The sequence below is a fragment of the Cuculus canorus genome, chromosome Z (genome assembly GCF_017976375.1).
Source record: "Cuculus canorus isolate bCucCan1 chromosome Z, bCucCan1.pri, whole genome shotgun sequence".
NCBI lineage: Eukaryota > Metazoa > Chordata > Aves > Cuculiformes > Cuculidae > Cuculus > Cuculus canorus.
In genome coordinates, this window is record NC_071441.1 from 4,852,143 (window position 1) to 4,875,728 (window position 23,586).

At 43.4% G+C, this 23,586-nt stretch overlaps 2 protein-coding genes across 2 annotated transcripts in view; one reads left to right on the forward strand and one right to left on the reverse strand.

The window, feature by feature from the left end:
- Positions 1-23,586, forward strand: part of RIMOC1 (RAB7A interacting MON1-CCZ1 complex subunit 1) — a 173,744-nt gene that overhangs the window by 53,398 nt on the left and 96,760 nt on the right. The gene's annotated exons all lie outside the window — the stretch shown is intronic.
- OXCT1 (3-oxoacid CoA-transferase 1) overlaps positions 18,834-23,586 on the reverse strand; it is an 82,092-nt gene continuing 77,339 nt past the window's right edge. Inside the window, exon 17 of the mRNA XM_054054757.1 lies at positions 18,834-22,248. Coding sequence (XP_053910732.1) covers positions 22,213-22,248 — 36 coding nt within the window. The 3' untranslated portion in view covers positions 18,834-22,212. The remainder of the gene's footprint in view (positions 22,249-23,586) is intronic.

The window sequence follows — 23,586 nt, forward strand, 5'->3', positions numbered from 1 at the left end:
GCTTGAGTGTACGAGAATAAACAGCCAAGAACAGCTGTAACAGATGATGTCAAAGAACAAACAAGCGTGTGGCTGCATCCACAGCTTAGGTAGTCTGGAGAAGCCCTCGTCTTACACTAGAGACTCCAAGGTCTTTGAATGATGGCACCGAGATTGTTCTTTCCAGTGTAACTTTGCTGCATGTTCTGAGTAGAAAGGGTGAGTTACACTTCAAGGGTAACAAGCACACACATCTTATCTTCTATGTAATGAAAGGCTGTCCTCAAAGGATAAGAAAATCATTCTTCTCGCAGAAAGTGAATGTGCAGGGTTCCTGTAAACTGGGAAAGTGATGAAATTCCTCCTAACGGTTCACACAGGTTTGATTTGTTTCTATAGACAAGACAGAGCTGTCCAGAAAAAAACTCATCTGGCATTGCAAGTTCTGCTATTTTAGGACACAAGAGACCCACGCACACATGAAAGTAAGTGTGCGTCCGTGCAGGGGATGCTGACATTACAGACCCACATGTTTCTTACCTAGAGAGGTGGCAGATTGTGAAATTGGTAGCATATAATAAACATCAGTCACAACTTTTGCAGAGACTCTACATGTACAGAGTCCTTTAATGATGAACAAGTAGTGTCCCGGGTTCCTGTCTAGCATTAGAGGTGGTCCTGTGCACAGCTATGACTGTAGATCATTATTAGCCATGCTCATGAAAAATTTATTGACATATTGGATTTCTTTATTAAGGTATCCATTCATTAACTCGCCCATGGCAAAGTGCTTATAATTAAAAATGTGATATAAAATAAGGGTAATTATTTCCAAGCTGTGTTTCCCTACTGAAAGACAAAAACATCAGTAGGTAATGTTCTAAAAAAAGGACAACAACTGACATGGACACATCACACTTACCTGTATGCACATACATAGACACATCTACCTGGCTCCAGGGTTTGGAATAGTGGAATTGCCCAAAGACAGTCTTCCTCAGAATTGTCATCTTACTGGCCCCATCACTTTCACTCTGACACCACTGGAATTTCCAAAAAAAAAAATCACCCTTATGGATAAGCTAGTTTGGGCTTTAATCTTCTATTAATCAAATCTGGTCACTTAAGTTCAATATTCCTGCTCCAACAGAGGAGGAAAGAGCTAAGCAGTGGGAAGCTGAAGAGCTATTGACTGACTAGGGTTGCAGATATTGAATCAATTCTTTCATTTTTCTTGCAGTGAAGCTTTTTTTTCCCATCCCCCTACCATGCAAAAAAAAAAAAAATTAAAGGAAAAAAGATTGATTTGGAGCGATAATGGGTTCGGTGGGGGTTGCATGCTTATGATGACATGTGGGAAACTTCACAGCTTTCCTGCACGTACAGGAGTCTTCTGCACAGAGTGAGTAAAGAATAAGCAACAGCAGCACAAGTTGTAAGAATACAGACACACCGCCTGATCTATATTTCCTCATCGTCCGAGAAGTTGTAGGTGCTGCTTCCTAGGTCAGACTTAGTTCTCAGTCTAAACATCAGTAGGTAATGTTCTGTGGTCTGTGGTGGTTTGTACACAAAGTTCTCCAAAGAGAAATTCAAACATTGATGTACTATTGCAAAAAAAAAACTATAAAAAAGAAGTCCTAGATGGACCATGCTACCAGAGCAGACATGAGAAGCCCTCAGTTGTCCCTCCTGTCTAAAGTGAATTCTGATGATGGGTTTAGGCAGAGTAAGGAAGAGGACGTGCACCGAGACTTCTTTGAAGTGAATGCCCCAGCAGCAACAGTGCACATGTCCATCACCCTGGTTCCCTAGTGCTGGAGGAGGCTACGGAGACATGTCCTTTGTGGCACCCCAGAGAGCTGAAACACGAGGTAATGACAGTACAAGCACAGTGCTAGACAAGGAATCCAGAGTCTTTTCAAAAACCTCCTGGATTTTCTTTGTTGTGTCCAAGGTCTCACAGCACAAACCTCATCCCTTTTCTCCAAATATTGCTCCCTTCACCTGTTCTGCCCTTTGCATGCGGTCATGAAGCCCTGTGTTTTTTTATAAGAAGCCCAAATCTCCCATTTTCCAGACCCAATGAGCTGTTGTGAACTTGCCTCTTCAGACACCCAGAAACTGCCAAAGAACTCTTTCCTTTCCTCGGTATTTACCACCCAACATATTTTAATCTTTGGGCTAAATGAGCTAAGCTTATCAGAGAAAATCTTATCATTATTTTAAACTTCAATTACCAGTGTTACTAATGAGAGAGAATAGAGAGGCTACAAAGTCAGGGGGACTTCAGTGGTAACAATTAAAACGTGAAGGTACCTGCCTTAGAGGTTTTAGGTATAATCATTAATTTCCCAAATGTGAATTTCCCCATGAGACAAAGCAATGAACAAATCTCTTACTAAAGATAAGGATAACTCATTTTACAGTCCACAATATCAAACCTGCCCAGCATCCAGCCAGCCTCGAGCTGGAACACTTCTTGTCACATATTCTGGTTTTGCCAGTGTGGGTCTCGGAAAGTCCCTCCAGTGAGACACAGGCAGTGAGTGCATTTGCTGCAGTGGGAGGCAGAATTCTGGGTGATCATTTAACAGGTTATTACTGAACTTGTTTTCCACTGACACAGACTGTCAGACCCACTTGGCTCATTTCCAGTCAAGTCTTTTTTTTTTCAACCTTTTTTTTTAAGAAAAAATAAAAATCCTTCTTTTCTTTAACGAAGTTATAATTTAAAGACATTTATGTTTTTACTTTGACGTGACAGAGGCTGAGTGGCAGGCAGATGAACCAGGAATTTTGGCCTGATGTTCTGGAAGAGCCCTGTCATTACACAAGGAGCACTACACGTGCCAAACAGACAATCTCTGAGAAGGAATAGCAGAAGAAAGTCTCAGATTTTAATGACGTTCTGCTCCAAGAAGTCAGTGGCTGAATGGACATGAAGCTGTAACGGGAATCATAGAATCATAGAATCACCAGGTTGAAAAGGACCCATTGGATCATCGAGTCCAACCATTCCTAACACTCCCTTAAACCATGTCCCTAAGCACTTCATCCACCCTTTCCTTAAACACCTCCAGGGAAGGCGACTCGACCACCACATGCCTGGCCCTGATAGGGCAGCCTGGAGCCACTCATCTCCTCGTCTGAATTAGAGCCCTGCAGGGGTGAGGGGCACTTCATTAATGCAAACCTACTCCAGCAAGAAGGCTTAATCAGCTGATGAACCCTTTACTCACTCTGGCTCAGTGTACTTGAATTCTGATGACTTTTACAGCATCCCTAAATGTCAAGGAATTGTAGATAAATATATGCATCTGTATAAAAGATGCTTCTATATATACTAGAGAAAACCGCTTTCATTTGCATAGAGGAAGAAAAATGTTGCCCTGCAGTCTGATAAACCTTGTAAAGCTATAGGAGATTATTTCTCTTCCTCATCTATGGTTCATTTTTCCCAAACCATCACATTGGTCCCCATGAGCGAAAACATGCTAATATGATACTGCCGATGTTTGGTAGCAAACCGCGTGGCTTACATCCTCTGCCTGTCCTCATGGGTATTTCTTCTGGCCCTGGTGGACCTCAGGGAGGACAGCAGAAAGGACACAACTTGCAGCATTCGGCAGAAGCTGGAGGTAAGCAAATGGTAGCAGATGACAGACCTAGGCTGTCTGCAGGTGGTGTTGAGACACATTTGATTCATATCATAGCCTGAGGCATCTCCACAGAGCTGCCTCGTCTGTCACCTGTGTCACTGCCTGCCCGGGATGCGCACTAGGAAAGGCAGATGGAGCCCCGAAAAAAGTCTTATGCACACATGCACATGGCCTGTGCTCGTCTGCATGGTGAATGCTCTTCCCATTGCTCAGGCTGATTGAAGTCTGGTCTTTCCTAGCTTTCCAGAAAGCTGTCTTTGCAAAGTATCATATAAACACAGTACTTCTGTTTTATACTATCTACAACGGAGGTGGAGAGGGGCTTGGGAATACATCCCCTTTCAACGCTGGCATTGTCAAACACATCCTCGACGTCAGCCACAGACGAGACAGGTTTACTCTGAAGACAAGACAGAGAGCTTTACTGCATGTCATCGAGTTAAGTAGTGTTGGAGGCAGGGTGCAGGAACGTGCCTGTCCTCCTGGCACCGACTAGCTTCCTTTGTTACAACTTCAAAAGACTCAGAAATTAAAACAACCCCATTATTACTTCGCTACATGGCTGAAGCAGGTAGGGACAGCCTTAATTAGGGTAGATAATGCCACAAGAATAAAATCCTGACATAAGATAATGTCTCTTGGTGGTACATAAATGTCAAGACATTCATGGAAGACAAGTGTTGCAGCAAAACAAATGTCTGTATTTTCATTATGTCGAGTGATGAATGAAGATGCAAATGTCACCATATGGCTGAAGGGTGCTGTGCAGATGAATGGAGGTGGCTCGCTTGCAGCACAGCTCCTGAGCTGCTGTGCACCAACACTGATAGGGAGGAGCCCCTCCGGGCAATTTGTGTTAGAGATGCCCAGGATTTGGGATCAGGATCAGGATTTGGTCATGTATGTTGTGGGGCACATCCCTCCAGGTCTTTCCTCACTGGATTAATCCTAGCTCCATCTGATGTGATATCTGCCTTGCCCAGAAAGCACACATTCTGCAGCAAGAAGATCTTCCAGTCTCATACAGCTGATGAATCCCTGAGGGAATACCCTGAAATAGAAAAAACGGAATCTGCCTTCTCCTCAGCCACAAAGGGATTCACATGAGAAGTGCTACAGCGGAGTGATACCCTCCTGATGATGTCAAGAAAAATATTGAGGTACAACATAAAGAAAACACAGTACAAACCCAGGTTATTCTAAGTTAATTCCCATGAAATGCAGAATTTTCATAAGCAGCCAGCTTAGGTGATAAATGAATGATTAGAAACTTCAATTGATGATTTTCTTCTAAGAAGTGACAGGTTAGACTGGAAAACACTATAATTTAGACATCTTAAAACAGTCTCTGGAACAAATCAATCAAACTTTTTTTCACTACACATTTATGACAGCCATTCTCCAGCAAAGGACTTTTCCAGCAGTGCCCTACGCATGTCAGCATTTCACTGTGAAAGTATATTTCCACCAACTTTAGATGTGTCCAATAAAATATATTTCCCACTGAATTAAGGCAAGAGGGATAGATGGAAGAATTCAAAGAAGTGGCTGCTGCTGTGTGCAATCCATAATTCTCCTTGCATGAAAATACTCAACTTGAAGCACAGCAGCAGACACCTCTGCCCGGCCATGGGGAGAGCCGCCTGCCTGGCTCCCCGCTCCGTGTGCACAGGCTCTGTGGCACCAGAGTATATCACCGTGACTCTTTGAGACCCTACATCTAAGCTTCTTAAGCACTAGAAGGTGACACAGACCACATCTTGGTTTTTTGCTCAGGCTTGCACTTCCCAAATATACATCTCTCCAATACTCAGTAAATCAGTTTACAATGAGTACTGAACAGCAACAAACATTCTACTTGGTACCAACCAGGGAGGACCAGCTCAGCACCTTGAGGACAAGCAGGAAAACCTCAGCACTGTACCACCCCACCGCCCTTGCTGGCAATGCTTGGTGGCTGCAGACTTGTAACCCTCCCTGGTAAATCTGCCCCTGCTGATGACCAAAGCCTGTTGGTTTCCCTGCGGCACAGAGCCATCCCTGGTTCTGCACAGAGCAGCACCAAGTGGACCTTCAAGCTGAGGTTTCACAGTCTGATACAGCGGCAGCACTCCTGCAGACACAAGGAGAGGCATTTAACACTGTTCCTGGCAGGTGCGCACTGTTGTTTGCAACCCTACCGCGGCACCGGCTGCTTGGACAGAGCTGTCGGCAACGCTTGCAGCCTGCGTATCAGCGTAGAGCCTGGACATAGCCCTTGCAGTGGGCTAACACCCACGAAAGGCAAGGGCCCTTGGTCAAGGATAGTCTTTGCTTCTTCTCTTTTGCTTCTTTTTTTCAGCTACAGGGGAAAAGATGCTTGAAAGAAGCACAGCAGGGTCAACAAATCCATCTTTCTACTGTTCTCCCCATGGCCATTCCAATCACAGCAGTCCTCCTGCACCCAGTCAGTGTTGTCACATGAATTACCAAATTCATCTAGTCTGCTTAGAATCCTCTTCGGTGTTGATTTAATTCACTAACAACACTGTCTAAATGCCTGGGTCTCACCTGTGACCACCTCTAGGTGAACAACAAAGGAGAGCACAACCCTCTCTGTGTTTCACTGCTCACCAGAAGACCTGTGCTGCACCTGACAGATGTGCAGCTCCTGACTTAGACCATAAAGTTGCTGAGGTTTAGGTCTAAGTAAAAAGAAGGAGCTTCTGCCCGACACAGAGGACAGATGCCCCTGGCGAGGCTTGCGTGTTAATAAACATTATGTTCCCTGTGGCAGCTCCTGCTGTTCCAAATTGCACAACAGCCCTTCCCCATTCTGGGGTGCAGAAACCACTGCAGAGCAGTAACATTTGGGACCATTTCCCCCACATGTTTTTGGGCTGCTGAGGCTGGAGCAGGCACGGAACCTCCACCACATCCCAGCGTGCTTCAGACTCCAACTAGCGCCTCAACTCTTGCTGTGCTTTCATTTACCTCCTTGATCACTTGGAAATCTTTTAATTCAGTATTTTTACGAGGGAAGGTAGGAAAACAAAGAAACAAAAGACACAGGGAGGAGTCATGCTCTTGCCTTCAAATTCAGACAGGGCAGTAGCTAAACCACAAGTTATTTATATACCTGTCCTGACTTCTGCCTCCCTGAGATGTGATATGGCTTCCTTTTGAAGAAGGCTATTTGAACTTATTAAAATAACAGGAGCATCTGCCCAGTCCATCCTGCTCTGACACATCCAGCAACTGCAGATTGGCATCCAGACCCGGGTTTCAGTTCCCATAGGATAAAAAAATCATGGTTGCAGTTTCCACGTTTGCAAACTCAGTGGCATGACATCTTCTCACTGTGCAATAACTCACCTCGGGGATGAAGTAGACCACGTTTCTATGAAGAAAAATCTATTTTCTTTCTTGCTGCATACAGATGTGCAATGCCACAGGCGCAGCTTGCTTCTCCAAGAAACATTTCTGCAGACAAAAGGGAGGTGAAAGAACAGGCAACCCTTCCAAGTGCTGACTGTCATGAACTAAAAACCGCGTAGCTGGAGTCACCAAGGAGGTAAGATTTAAGCAAGAGGGACTGAAAATGCATCATCCGGTTGTGTTCTTAATTGCATAGAGATTTTCTCTTACAGATTTCACAGAATCACCAGGTTGGAAAGGACCCATTGGATCATCGAGTCCAACCATTCCTAACACTCCCTAAACCATGTCCCTCAGCACTTCATCCACCCGTTCCTTAAACACCTCCAGGGAAGGTGACTCGACCACCTCCCTGGGCAGCCTCTGCCAGGGCCCAATGACTCTTTCCGTGAAGAATTTTTTCTGATATCCAGCCTGAACCTCCCCTGACGGAGCTTCAGGCCATTCCCCCTTGTCCTGTCCCCTGTCACTTGGGAGCAGAGCCCAGCTCCCTCCTCTCCACAACCTCCTTTCAGGCAGTTGTAGAGAGCAATAAGGTCTCCCCTCAGCCTCCTCTTCTCCAGGCTAAACAGCCCCAGCTCTCTCAGCCGCTCCTCGTCAGACTTGTTCTCCAGCCCCTCACCAGCTTCGTTGCTCTCCTCTGGACACACTCCAGAGCCTCAACATCCTTCTTGTGGTGAGGGGCCCAGAACTGAACACAGTATTCAAGGTGCGGTCTCACCAGTGCTGAGTACATAGGGAGAATCCCCTCCCTGGACCTGCTGGTGACCCCATTTCTGATCCAAGCCAAGATGCCATTGGCCTTCTTGGCCCCCTGGGCACACTGCTGGCTCATGTTCAGTCGGCTGTCAACCAGCACCCCCAGGTCCTTCTCCTCCGTGCAGCTCTCCAGCCATTCTTCCCCCAGTCTGTAGCGCTGCATAGGGTTGTTGTGCCCCAAGTGCAGGACCCGGCATTTGGCCTTGTTCACCCTCATCCCATTGGTCTCAGCCCATCTTTCCAGCCTGTTCAGATCCCTTTGCAGAGCCTCTCTACCCTCCAGCAGATCCACACTTCCTCCCAGCTTAGTGTCATCTGCAAACTTGCTGAGGGTGCACTCAATGCCTTCATCCAGGTCATTGATAAAGACATTGAACAGGGCTGGACCCAGTACTGAGCCCTGAGGAACCCCACTTGTGACTGGCCTCCAGCTGGAGTTAACTCCATTCCCCACCACTCTCTGGGCCATCCAACCAGTTTTCAGCATGGTTTCTAGAAGGAGTCTTGATATAGCCTTTTTCTTTTTAGTTTGTTTTTTTTTTTTTTTAAGAAAAACACACATCAGGCAGCAGCGACATCAATTTAGCTGGAATGTCCTCCTTATCAAACTAAGCGAGATGTGTTATGGAAATTATAGCGGAAACTGGACTTCAGGCAATGAGACAACATCAACCTTTTTTGGTGACCAAAGACTATCTGTGGTGTTTGAATGCAATTTCTGAGTGCTCGGACCTCTGAACACATCACTTTTGAAACTGATGCACTGAGTGAGACTCATATTTGCAGAGGGCAGGAGAAGCATCACTGTCTTGAGAGGGCGAGGAGCTGGGGGGCAAAGGGGATCCCAAGAAATTTGTCAGTTTGACCTCTGTCAAGCGAGGGCTGCCTGTCTGGAAAGTCGCACTGTCCAAAAACAAACCACGCTCTTCAGCTTCAAAACCTTTTCTACCAAATCATTACTTCAAAGAAGCTGAAGGGCTGGAGTTTTGTGAGTGTGGAAAGAAAATTTATAAAGCGTTTGTTTCGCTGCCTTTTGGGAGTTGATCAAAACCTTCCCAGCACTGAGGAGGGAGAACTTTAGCATTTTTTGGTCTGCAGCTATTTGCTACCTGTCTTTGCCCTCTGGTTTCCCCATGGATAAAGTCCATAGGAAGGCAGCAGAAATATCCCTGGGTAGAAGGCAGCTTGGAAGATGCTGCCCAGTCAGCCCATGGAAATAAAATTTTCCAGAGACTAATAAGAAGCTGTTTATTTTATTTTGCAAACAGAGTGAAAATAAATGTTTCAGTTGCACGGAGAAGGAACATTTTGATACTTGTTATTCTTAAGTGGCTTTTCATTTTGAAGTGTTTTGTTGTGCGCTGCACCTTATTAAAAATAGAAAATCTATTTCGTTGAAACAAAATGTTCTAAATGGTTGATTTGAAATTAATTGCTTCCTATCTCATTTTGTAAAGGAAACTTTGATGGTTTGGGCTTTCTTTTCATTTTGCTACAAAACCAAAGAGCAGCATTTTGAAGGTTACCCAGGAAAAGGAATATTGAATTTCAAGCAGATCTTGTTAAGAATCTCAGTCGTTATATCCACAAGCATATGAATAGCAGAGTTTTGTCTGCATCTTCAAAAACAATGATTTTTTTTAATTTTTTTTGTTCCATATATCCTGGAGTTAACAAAGGTCTGTGAGCTGGGGAAAGGAGCCTAGTTTGTTGCTTCTTAATGGTACGGATGTAAAACATTATCTACACCCCTATTTACAGCTAATAATAAGATAACATACCCAAGAGAAAAATTATAAGCTCTTCAAAGTGCATGTTAGCACAGAAACACAGCGCCCCACAGCATTCAGCAAATAACAAAGGCTTGCAAAGGCATTGTTAAGTTTATTTTTAGAGACTAAAGATGATGTGAATTGACACAGGGCTATAAATAATATAATTTCTTGAAAGGCCACTGAGAGGAAAAAATGAAACTGGCCCTTTGCATCACGACCACAGAAGCGAATAGCAGTGGAGCCCTGCATGGGGCGATGGAGGAGGGTTCTGGACCAGCTGCTATGAGGCCAATGGGAGGGTGCTCAACTGCTCCAATGACTTTTGCTAGAAGGAAAGTCTGTAATTCCATTTGTTTTCCTTCAAAACTTGTTCCCAGGCATTGACCAGGGTTGCAGTTGTCTTAGGGAGTATTTCTTTGTTGCTAAAGCATGTGCTGGAGAGGTACGAGACCCCCTGGTCATGGCAGAGGTGTTTCGGGTTATCCTGGAGCATGTCCCATTCCTTCTCTGCAAGAACACCTACTTGCTGATAATCCAGGAACACGTACCCTTCCCCTGTGTTTCACCCAGCGCTTCCCTCTTATCCTGCAGGATATGTCTCAGGAAGCAGTCATGTAATGTCCTCATCTTTTCCAGGGTTACCTTAGGAATTCCATTGTGAGTGGACTGGGAAATTATCTCAAAACTATCCAGTAAGTCCCTTTTGCCATAAACATCAGAGAAATGAGCCCACAGTAGGGACACGGGTGAAGGCTGCACCATCTCCCGTGGCTGCTCTCTTGGAGCAGATTTACTCTCATCAAAAGAATGGTTGCATTGGAAAAAGCTATTATTGTGCCAGACTTACCAACCCTGGGAGAATTACTGTACAATTTATCGTACATTTATTGTACCGTTGTGTAGGGTAAATGTACAGAGGGTCAAACCTACCTTACGCTCATTATGAGTTGAAGTGAAGGTGAAGTAAGAGGATGAGTTTCTAATGATCCTGTCAGACAGGAAGTGAAAAAAAAAACTTTTCTGGTAACAGAAAAACTACCACCATTGGCCAAGATTTTCTTTTAGAACAAGTTTCACAAAACTTCTCCCTGCCAAAGAAACAGGCAACAAACCGATCGTTCTCCTGGTCTTGCGTGTATGGGAACGGCTTCTCTCCAAAACTTCATCTGCATTTTAAAATGAGCTGGTTCTCCTCGGTATTGTCACATTGTCCTTCGTTTTCTATTGTACCGAGATTTTCTGGGCACTATTCCAGAGTCAAAGCCCCAGCTAAGCACTCACAGAGCATCCTCCAGCTCAAAACCTCGACCCCCGGCAGGTCCCTGCCTGCACGCTCCGCTCCCCCCAAGGGCAGCAGTGGCCTCAGGCTCACCCCAGTGCCCCCAGTCCTGGCGTCACACACATCACCCAGTTTGTAACGAGAAACAGTTCCTTTCACCTGCCCAAAAATAATCCGGGCGATGTAATGCACATCACCACTGTTGAAATCAGATGTTGCCCTGCCAGCACTTCATGTGCTCCGTCAGCTCCAGTGTTTTAGGGAATACTAATAGACAATCTTTATGCTCTTTGTTTATCTAAGATGCTCTGAGAATCTGAAAGTCAGCCATTCACCTCTTCCCTCACTGTTCCCTCATTTTAAAGTGGGTTCAACAGTGAAACACAGGATTTTCAGGCATCACGGCTCATAACGTGATCCATGATCTCTTTTGCAAGAGTGGTACCAAGACAGTGACGTGGCCAAAGAGATTTTAAGTTTTGCCTAAACTGCAGCATTTCTCGCCCCGTTCCACTTAGTATCTCAGTGACATGTTGGAGAGCCATCCTCTCCTCCTCTGTGTTACACATCCAGATGTGCACATGCCGAGGTTCCTGAGACTATCTGGTTAGAATCTGCGGAAGAAAAGGTTAAAAAAAACCATCTCCCGTTCAAAAAAAAAAAAAAATTGGATTATTTTCAGATCTTGTGTTTGTATATGTCTGAGAGGGAAGGAAAACCGTGGAGGATGTCATGGGAGCACCGACTCTGCCAGTGCTTTCTGGAGACAGCTCTCAGCTGCGGGGCTTTTTTGTTTACGAGGGTGAGCAAATCTCTGCTATCTCACTGTAAATCACTTGAACAGAAATAAGAGCATTCTGCTTTGAATAGTAGCTCCACTACAGCTCCATTTCATACTTAAAGACCTCCGCTATTTCGTGATGCCTTAAAAAATAGTAATGCCAACAAACCCGGTGGGAAGGCGGCTGTAGGCTGGTTCCTGCCGCAGAGACTCACAGCTGGGGAGTGACAAAAGCCCAGTCCGGCCCCACACCGGTGAACCGCACTCTGGAGAGGCATTAATGCTCATTTCAGACCGCAAATTTAGTTCACCTAAGAGGATGTAGCAGCTTTCCTTCTCTGCGATCCTGGGCTTTTGTGACAGAAACCAGATAAGTGATCTTCTGTTTTCTTCAGCCTTTTTGGATACTACTCCTGTGTGGGTAAGGATATGCCGAGGGTACCGTTTCCAGCTCTCTTTGCAGCTATGCCATTGCTCACCACGGTGACTGCGCAGTGCCTGGCCACGGCGCACCGATCTTCTTCCTCCTCCTGCCATAATATGGATAACCAGCCCATCCCCCAGCAGAGGCAACGGTGCTGATTTATTCTGCAAGCCAAGTTATCTTTTTTTTTTCTTTTTTTTCTTTCATTTTCCACCTTAAAGGTTCAATGTAACCAGTGAGAGTCAAGCTGCATTAATTTTTACGGCCAAGGGTTCACCCACAAGTAAGCCTGGTGGATTTAGAGCTCGTTTCCTCTTACCTGGCCTCTATTAATTATGCAGATGAATGGCTGCTGCAGGTTTGATTGTCCCAGGTCCTGTTGAACTATGAAGCGCTATGAGATTTTCAGTGCTAAGTGGCAAGAAAGTCACAGGAAAGCCCTTCTCCTCCTGCACACTTTCATTACCACCTATTACCAAACCTCTCAAATGAACTGTAGCTGTTAGATTACATTATTACTGGATTATTTCCAGATTTTATCACAACTTATCTCAGTCTGTTAAAGCCTCTGGCCTGGACAGGCGCTCACTCTCCTGCGTGGAAAACTGGTTGGATGGCCCAAAGAGTGGTGGGGAATGGAGTTAACTCCAGCTGGAGGACAGTCACAAGTGGAGTTCCTCAGGGCTCAGCACTGGGTCCAGCTCTGTTCAATGTCTTTATCAATGACCTGGATGAAGGCATTGAGTGCACCCTCAGCAAGTTTGCAGATGACACTAAGCTGGGAGGAAGTGTGGATCTGCTGGAGGGCAGGGAGGCTCTGCAGAGGGATCTGAACAGGCTGGACCGATGGGCTGAGACCAATGGTGTGAGTTTAACAAGGCCAAATGCCGGGTCCTGCACTTGGGGCACAACAACCCTATGCAGTGCTACAGATTGGGGGAAGAATGGCTGGAGAGCTGCACGGAGGAGAAGGACCTGGGGGTGCTGGTTGACAGTGACTGAACATGAGCCAGCAGTGTGCCCAGGGGGCCAAGAAGGCCAATGGCATCTTGGCTTGGATCAGAAATGGGGTCACCAGCAGGTCCAGGGAGGTGATTCTCCCTCTGTACTCGGCACTGGTGAGACCGCACCTCGAATACTGTGTTCAGTTCTGGACCCCTCACCACAAGAAGGATGTTGAGGCTCTGGAGTGTGTCCAGAGAAGAGCAACGAAGCTGGTGAGGGGCTGGAGAACAAGTCTGATGAGGAGCAGCTGAGAGAGCTGGGGTTGTTTAGCCTGGAGAAGAGGAGGCTGAGGGGAGACCTTATTGCTCTCTACAACTGCCTGAAAGGAGGTTGTGGAGAGGAGGGAGCTGGGCTCTTCTCCCAAGTGACAGGGGACAGGACAAGAGGGAATGGCCTGAAGCTCCGCCAGGGGAGGGTCAGGTTGGATATCAGAAAAAAGTTCTTCACAGAGGGTCATTGGGCCCTGGCAGAGGCTGCCCAGGGAGGGGGTAGAGTCGCCTTCCCTGGAGGTGTTTAAGGAACGGGTGGATGAAGTGCTGAGGGACATGGTTTAGGGAGTGTTAGGAATGGTTGGACTCGATGATCCAGTGGGTCCTTTCCAACCTGGTGATTCTGTGATTTTGTGATTCAGAGCCTGTGGCAATAGGACAAGAGGTAGTGGTTTTCAACCAGGAGAAGGTTAAGTTCACACTAGACAGAAGAAGAAATTTTTTATGATGTTGGCGGTGAAACACTGGAACAGGTTGCCCAGAGAGGTGTCAGATGCTCCGTCCTTGGAAACATTCAAGGTCAGGATGGACGGGGCTCAGAGCAACCTGATCTAGCTGAGCATGTCCTTCCTGATGGCAGGGGAGGGTGACAAGATGATCTTTAACGTTCCCTTCCAACCCAAACTATTCTATGATGCTGTGATTCAGTAACGCAGCTAGGATATGAAAGAAAAATAATGTGCTGAATTAACAAAGGACACTCTGTCAAATCTTTTTTATTTACTCAAATTAAAGACTCTTCTCCCAGTGAATGGAATTTGAAATTGTGGTATGTAAATTTGAATTCCTAGTATACAAACAGATATTCCTGGCGTGAGAGATTTTGTGGGGCAGTGCAGCATGGATTTTCTCAGTATAAAGGTGTCAGCTGCTATATAATAACTAAAAAACCAAAATTCAGACACATCCAGAAACTCTGAAACTTTGTCTTTTGTTTTAAATTCTCTGGAAATTGGATATGGCAAAAAATGGGATCGAGGTCTAATTTTCACCATTGCTTTCAGGGCTTTGCTCTTGCGCCTGCCACGCGGCTGGGGAGGGAGTCCTTCCTGAACCCTGAAATTCCTCTATTTGCTCTTATTCTACTGCTTCCCTCTCCATCCGACAAACATAATGGAAGCCTGCAGGGCTGCAGGCATGAAGCTGTTTTACTCCGAGCTCCCCATTCGCTGCTCCCTGGTTCCTCTACTAATTTCAGCTCTGCCATTGAAATAATTTGCCGAACAATTAAGAGCCCCATAGAAACAAGCTGATATGGTCTCAGAGGGATTGTTTTGCAAAGGGTCAAACAGATTGTTAGGCAGAGACATATAACCATGGTGATTTGTAGAATTAACTACCAGGTATGACCTCTCCCACTTTTGAAGTGGAGCTGCCAGTGATTGTCACCCTTTCTCTGTTTCTTTTGTGTCAATACAGATTACCTTTAGATGTTTGCCCTCATTAGCGTAAGAGATTTATTTCAGATTGGATGAGTTTTGCAGGTTCAAACTCAAACTGGTCTGCAATGTTTTCTTTGTAGCTATTGACCCTCTGATGCACCAAGAATGACTTTCCTGCACAACTGAGGGAAAGTACTTTGGAAATTATAAATGGGGTTTTGTGAGGCTGTGGTTTATTTTATATTGATCTGCAGCCTCTTCTCCGCACTGCAGCAGTTAACATGTCCTAAAAATGCTGAATTGCTCTTAATGAGAACATGGATATGCTGTTGCAGACTAATTTCACCATTCTTCAGTTTTATAGCTAGCAGATTTATGCAGTTGGCTTTTTTTCTTCTTCCCCCCCAAGGATGCAAGTTGCCTGAAGAAGAAAAGAATCTGAAAATGTCAGTATTAATCAATACAGCAGCAGAGAATCAACAAATACCAGTCTGTAAGCCCGAAGAAGAAGGAATTATCAGAAATATCACAAGGAGCATCTCCTTGTGGAACCCACAGCTTCAGCATCAGTGCTGCTGCAAGGCACAGAGTGGTTTTGTGCCATTTCAGTGCTGTTTCTCAGCCCTGCCTTTTGCCCCAAAGAAGACCCTGGGCCATTCTCAGCCCAGGCAGGCAGATGTGGTGATGCAGCCCTGTCCCCTGCTGCTGTGTAATCACAACCCATATGATGAGCATCAAAGATCAGACAAGAGCCACGTCCAAGACCGATGTCTTGTTGACCCAGTGGGTGTTGCAACGAGGAGTATACCCAGGGCTTAGGCTAGCCAGTCCCAGGCTCTTTGCTAAGATGTGTCCACTGCACAGGAGTGCACCATTTTTGTTTTTCAAGCACAGGCATCCATGCGATCTTCAAATTGAAATGAAATAAAAACCAGAAAACATACAGTGTATTTGGTTTTGGTTTTTTTTTTCTTTTTATGGAATGAGGTGCATGAGTAGCAATGCATTAGAACTTTGCCCAGCAAACCAGACGTGCTGATACTCACACAGCGGTTCTGCAACATCGTCATCCTGCAGCACTACCTGTGCCCACAGCATTTGTTCCAGCCACATTTTGGCTGAGAGCAGCCGGAGCAAGCAGTGTCCCCCCTGCAGCCACCAGCCAAGCACAAGGCACACCAGCTCTGCTCTGCTGGTCCTGTTCCCCAGCTGCCGCAGCTCAGCAGACGCATGGACACAGACTACTACTTTCTTGCCCTCATGTGAGAATGAGCTCAGCCAAGCAGGAATACTGCTGAAATTTGAGTACACCCCAGCAGTATCTTTTACAATGGGGAATTACTCCTTTAGGACTAGGAGGGTGCCAGAAAGGAGGAAAGCACAGGTGATGTTTTTTATGGAACTAGACAGCAATGACTGGCAAGAGATCCTTATTATAGCTTTAAAAGTTTGTATTTTTAAAGATATTTATTGGACAAAATAGCTTTGCCTGCTATGGCCTTACACAGCTTTCTTTATTCTTGGAAAGATCTGAGAGTAAGTGTTAATTGCTCATACAGCCAGCTTTTGTGAAAGGGTAGGGGAAGCACTATTTTGCAGGATATGGGCATTGGATCTAACATATAGTCTTTATTCACCCACTGCCTGAACAGATGAGACTGAATTTGTCCTAGAACTAACATATATTTTCTGTAGGTGATACCAGTGCGCTGCTTCTATGGCTTACCTTTATTTTCTTTTGGGTAACATATAATTTTGCTTTTCATGTTGCTTCTTCTCAGTTTATGCAAACTAATTCTCCTCCTGGCTGCAGTTTTTTGTGCTTCTTGTAATAAGTTTTCCCTACATTTACACAAGTTTTCAATTCCCTTTTCTACCTATGTATCACATACTTTCCAGCTGACGTAACAAACAGAGTACTTATGAACTTATAAAAAAATAAGTGGCATAGGCAGCTACTAACGAATTAGATCAATTTAGGCAATGTAATCTCAAGAGATAAAATCCTGCTCTGTAATGTAATAAAGTGCCAGGGTTTCTCAATGCTTGGCCGGCTGCTTCTGTGAGTGCCTTTATGTTCTCTTCTGAGCTTCCCAGAAACACCTGGCTTAACACAGGGAAGTGCCTACAAACAGGGGAGCCATCAGGAAGGGAAGTGAGTTGCTTATGCAGTTTACAGCCCATGTTAATAAAACAAAAGGCATTCTTCAAAGGATAATTCAGGCCTTACTGCTGCTGGGTGAATGACTTACACACTAGGTCACTATCTCCTGCCCGTAGCCCTTGCAATCCTTTCTGCAAAGTAACACGGTTTCCCTTGAAGCATCTCTCTTATCCAGCCCACCGTGCAGAGTGGCAGGTTAGCTGCCTTCCCAGGACAGGTGAGGTGGGCTTTGAATCTTCCTTGACAGAACTAAGAATTGAACCTTCACAAACACTCTCCAGGCTGTATTAATACAGGGAAAGAAGAATCACTGCCATTTTTTACAGGAAGTGCAGCTGCAACACTTCTAAGTTGAAAACTGCACAAACCTACACACTCGGTAAGACCCTTTGGCAGTCAAGTGGATGCACACCAGTCTGTGAATCCCATACAAGCACAAGTTAGAGACAAATGTGATGATTTGCCCTGCACCGAGGGCAGCACTTCTCTCCCTTCACAAAGCAGCAGCGACAATGCCCAAAAGTATTGCTGCATCTACAGTCTATGCATCTATCACAGCTTCACATAAATGTACCATTTTTTCTCTGGACTGCATGCTCAGGGGACAGCTTCAAGGGCATGGAAATATAAATTCAACTCTTAGCCTCTACCTCTCCCCCAAATACATACTGTTCTACTTGTTTTTACAACCCGTTACAATAATACAATAACCAACATGTAAGTATCATGGGAGCCAGAGAACACAATGGCCTTGAAGGCAAGAATTTCTTCCATGCTCTCACCTCTTCTAAGTATGTAAATAAATATGTGAATCGGGCACAGTAAATTTCTGCAACACAAACACACCACCTTTTACCTTTGCTGAAACCTCAAAATCTAATGTTATGCAAATACATTCAATAAAGGAATTTTACCCCCAAATTTTTCCCTGAAGTTTTTGCGCTAATACTGCCACATATAATGCACCCTAAGTACATTCAGAGCTAAGACCCCCGCTCTATAGTAGCAGACGGATATGGACCTAAAAGGGGGTCAGAATACTGCAGTGCATCAAAGAAACAATGGGATATTGGTAAAATCAACAGTAGGTATAGAAGATACCACAACACCACTCAGATATCCCTGTAACCCACTTCCTCCTCTTGCCAGAGGAAACCCTCACCTTCTATGTTTGTATGAGCGGATTTTAGAGCTGGACGACTGGGGTATTATCTCAGTGGTTGTGGCAATTAGCTTGCACTCCACAGGGGTGACAGACTTTTGGATTTTGAATACACATATATGAAGAGTTTAATTTCAGAGCAAATCAACTTTTTTTTTCTTAGCCCATTTTTCTTCACATTCATCAACCTGCTTTCCCGTGACACTGAAGATAAAATGATACCATGACTTATTTACTCATGATCTTATGGCATGTATGGAAGGATGACCCCCACTATCCACAGAGAAGCATTTTCATCGCTTTGCAATCATCTACTTTATCTTTCACCAGGTGGTTAATGGAATTTGTCTTCATATGTCACCTAGTACCGTTTCCAGAGTTCAGCCTCACACCAACAACTATGATTAACATCTCAAATGCCATCATTTCTACAGCAATTTTAATCCAAAGGTAAAAAATAACTTCTCCAAGAACTAAATATGTGATCCATTATTTGACTTGATTGAAAAACAAGACATTACGAAAATGAATGTTTAAGACTGACCCAACACAGACATCATCAGAGAGAAGAGACAACATGGGAGAATACAGCTGTTATCTGAGTTTCAAGCTTCATTATTTCTGTTCATCAAATCCGCCCACCTTCACCCAAGACCTCAAGGGTTTTGCATGTGCTGAGGGGTGACATGCTGGTGTGAATACAAGCTAACCTTGTGCTGCTGCTCTTATGGCAGAACAGAACACCAGGAATAATGGTAACAATACATGAAACCTAGAATTTTTAATCTTTGTTTTATTGATCGTTTTGCAAATACACAGAAGGACTTTGACATTTAGTTACAAGAGTTTACAGTGCAACTACATTTTTCAATAATATTTCTTTTTTTTTTGCTTTTTTCAGGGACAAAAAGTCAATAAAATATGAAGCGAAATAAGCCCCATGTGATAACGTAGCAGATTTGTCATCTTCTTCAGGAGAAAGAATATCAACTGTAGTTGTGTTGTGAAGGGCTGTCAAGCAGGGGATGATCTCAGTGATGTCTCAATAAACCTCCATGCATACCATCAACCACGGAAGAGAAATGAGAAGCTCTAATCCCTGTAATAGTGATCATTGTGACCACTGCTCAGAGGATACCTTACGTATGAACCACACTTGCGACCACAAAGAAGGAAATACTTAGGAGTGTTTTAACTTCTAATCCTACTTTAGGAATCAATTAAAAAAAATGGAGTCACAGCTTGTTGCATTAGCTTGTGCGGACATGTGACATTTTCATAACAATACCAATATTCTACTGCAATATATTGTCCTCAAGATTAGAAAAATTCAAGTGTGACATACAGATATTTGCACCACTGTTGTATACGGAGAGAGCCTGTTCTCCTTTCTTCCCCAGTTTTCAGTACCATATCAACTTTTTCTCTCTTGCATTAACACTGATACAAATTAGAGAAGACACAGAACATTCAGCATATATGACAGTCTTCAAGTACTCTTCCACACTCTTGATCAAGTGTGATCTCCAAGCTGAACAGAAGAAATATCCTGTTGCACAGACGTCAGCTGGTTATTCCTCACAACATCCCTGTGAGGTAGGAAGAAGAACATCCCCTTTTCCACCAACATGAAACAAGGCAGAAAGAACAGATACATTTCTCAAGGCAGTAAGTAGAGAACTGGAAAAGCTGAAACTCAGGAGTACTTGCCTCCTGATTCTTTGCTTCAGAAACCAAGGTGCTGAACTCCCAGACATTACTAGGTCATTAGATTTTTAGCAGCCATACATTAATGACAACTATGGCTTCTGTGCGTATGCCAGCAAAACAAAGTTCTGTCACAGCAGCAGCACACACCTGATGCTGCCCTCAGACACTTCTCCTGTGTTTTATGTCAGTAAATGTTTGCTCCAATTAACTAAACAGTCCCACAACTAATGTAGCACAGACAATTGCAACAGATCAACATTTCATTTACAGAGTTATTTAAGACTTCCCTAGCTATTTAAACATTTTTTTTTCCTCTGTATAACTTAGTAGTAATTCTCTTCTCTTGTATAATAGGTTTTCAGACTCATCCTGGCAAAACCTTTGTGACCAGAGCTTCAGTCCACCTCCACAGCAATAGTTAATGGCCAAACTTTAAGAAACTTACTTGACTGGAATGAGCGAATAGCATAGGGAATACACCAAAATAGAGAAAATAGGTGAAAAGTAAAGCTAGGCAAAAACTAACTTGTGCTACTCCTGGATTACGATATTCTGGAGCATTTTGATTAATGCATGTTTCTTTCTCATGGGCTCAGCATCGGGTCTTGGCTAAACACTCAGGCTATACAACGGTCTACCACCCACCCATTACTACCCATGAGTTCAAGCCATACAACTTAGTATTATGGGAGTACTTTTGTACTAGTATTAAAGTGCTTTACAAAGGCGTTTTGTTTATTCCTTTGTGGGAAGCACAATACCCTTTTCTGGTATTGACAAAAGATTATAAAAGAATTGTTCAGAGTAAGTGCAACTAAATAAAATATTCCCCCTAATCAAAACAAGTTTCTATTGCTATAAAACCCATGTGCGGATAAAGACAAATTTTATAACTGTCCCATAAAAGAGAAGCACTTTTGACTCTAGAATGGAATAATGCAGTACACAGGCTAGCACAAGAGCTAAGTATCACAGGATTTTTTCTATAGTTTCCTAGAAATGTGTTAACTTTCATTCCACAACACACACCAACTATGGTGAATGTCTCATCCATTTATCACAGTATTAGAATGCCCTTCTATGCTATAACCCAAAAGTGCTTATCACATGTATGATAGGAATATACACCTATGTATTTATTTGTGCATCTATGTTTCACATGTTTTTCAGTCAATTAATCACTCCAGTCTTAATGGCAAACATTATGTCAGGAATTGTTTTAGCTGAAGTGTTTTACATGCTCCTATTTATATGAGTTACAGAAACCATTATACTTGGAAGAGAACACTGTATTTTCCAGGCAATTCATGCTCTGTATAATAAAGATATATAGTGCTGATTTGGGATATGAGGTCCAATGCTTTCGTATTATCTATTTGCAAAAATAACAGTCATTTTGGAATTAATGATAGGGAAAGGAAAATCTTTATCAAAGAGCAGAACCAGTACGAGATAATGACCTTTCATTTTGATTGTCTCATGGCATTAATTCTAGCTATCATGAGTTTGGGTTCTAAACTTTTTAGTTTTTGCTGATGCCTTGATCAGCAAATGGTGCAAACTTGTTGCTTTTACCCTTAACCAACTGTATTCCCTTCAGAAGAAATCTTCCAAGTGCCCATAACGTTCTCTTCCCCTGTTTCTCTGTGTAACACTGGAAGCAGAGTTTCACTCCAGAAACAACCTTCATTTGCCTTTGGACAGAGTCTGGAGAGACGGATTATACATGGAGCAAAGGAGTGATTTGTGTGGGACAACTGTGTGCCTAATAGACTTACACAAAGAGTTAGACTCTGAGAGGTGTCAGCTTTTTAATTCCAACAGAGACACTTTGCGGAAACAGCATACATTCAGGGCTAGGACTCAGTTATTCCCACTGGTATAAACAGTTTCATCAGAGACTCATTAAAAAGTTCAGGAAAAGGGGAGTCTATACCCTTGGTATCTCTCTACAGCTACATACATTTGCTGCAGACCCCTCCAGAAAAATCCCCACATCTTTACAGGAGAATGGATATGATAAGTGCTATAGTTCCAGAGCAATGGAGTGATTTGTAAGTTTCATGACATAGAAAAAACAGAGGCAATCATAAGTTTTGCATGGTCATTTTCTGAATCTGTGTAAAAAGTGTGGTATTAGGCAAGGAGACTGCAAGGCATTTTTTTTGACAATGTTCGTTAACATTTTAGCATAACATTGTTCAAAATTTAGGGAATGAATTCACCCTTCCATTAAAACTGGTAAGGTTATGAAAGTAAAATACAATATAGGCTGATAGTCACAACCTGAGTTTAACTATGTGGACACTACTTACAAAGCCCTTGGAAAAAAAAAAAAAGAAAAGAGAGAAGTAAAATTGCAAAACAGTCATGGATTTCTCTTCACTGAGCTCCCATTTGGACACAAGCCTTCTGGCAGATTAAGCCCAATCTGTATTTCACGTTTAAATCTGCCTCATTGGCATTAGTTTTGGCGAAACCTAGCAAGAAGGAGGGAAAAAACAGAACAGTTGGCATAGAGATACAGCAGTACAACCCATCATTCACTTCCACCTCTCTCAACTGTGTGCTACTGAAGACTAGAGACACTCTATTTATCTAAACTGATATATTTGTGGTATTTCGAAGATAAACAATCCCACAACTAAATTTTGTGATGCAGGAACACAAGATATGTGTGGTTCTAGTATCCAGCCTCTAAAATAATTTATTTTGAGTTGGGTTATCAATTTAAGAGTGCAAGCAGATTAAATTTGGACAGCTGAATGTGATGATATAGTTCAATACTTTTAATTTTACTTTTTTAAAACTTACCTTTTCCCATTCACATTCATTTTTGTGTAAGTACACACTTACGTATTCTATTGGTTTTATTTCATTTATTTGTAAAAATCAATTAGTGATATTATAAGATATCCAGCAGACCAAAAATATAAAACAGTATGCCCAAGCAGGAATCTAGGTGAGGAAAGAAGGTGTAAATGAGAGTAATGTTTAACCTTTGGCTGAACCCTAAGCACTAGTCTATGTGAATACCCAGAAGAAAAGCTCTCCACATAGACATATCCGAGTGTCTTTATATAATCTCCTAGTCCCAGCCCTATTTAAACAGGTGCCCCATCATGAAGATAAAAAATAACTCATGTGGTCTTACTTGTTCAGGATGTAAAACAGTTATCCAGCTTCTAGTGTTCCACTGAAACATCACATACCATATTCCTTTTGCCACCTTTTTCACTTAACAGTACTGAACAAGCTAACACACGAAAGAATGACATATAAGGGCCTTTCCAAGTTTTCCAAGTATTAAAGCCTCTTTCTTTCAGAGGTACAGGACTGTATTTCCAGTACCAGTTACACTTCTACATTTTCCTTTCTCCAGCAATTATTAATCATCATCTACAACCTTATGAGAAAAGCCATCAAGGAAAGCTTAGTTAATGAAGAATGTGTTTACTGTATCAAATGCTAATGAAATGTTTTCAGTGGATGGAACCTGTTCGTTGACTTTTCGAAGTTGCATGCAAACTCGGATAATAAATGGATGTAATGGGTACAAGAGTAGAGGAGCTGGAGAAACTCCCCGAGTGCACCAGCATTCCTGGACTAGGTCCAGAAATGTCTCAGCATTTCTGACTCCAAGTCCTTCACTTAATTTGGGCCTATTTCTGCCTCATCCAGGGATGGTTCCACTGAATCAAAGGCAGAAACTGGAGGATTAAGAAGCACCATTAAAATCTGTATTCTGCAAACAAAGACAAAAGGCAATTATGGAGATTATTGTTTTTCTGCTGTGGTACATTTTGGTGCCATCAAAC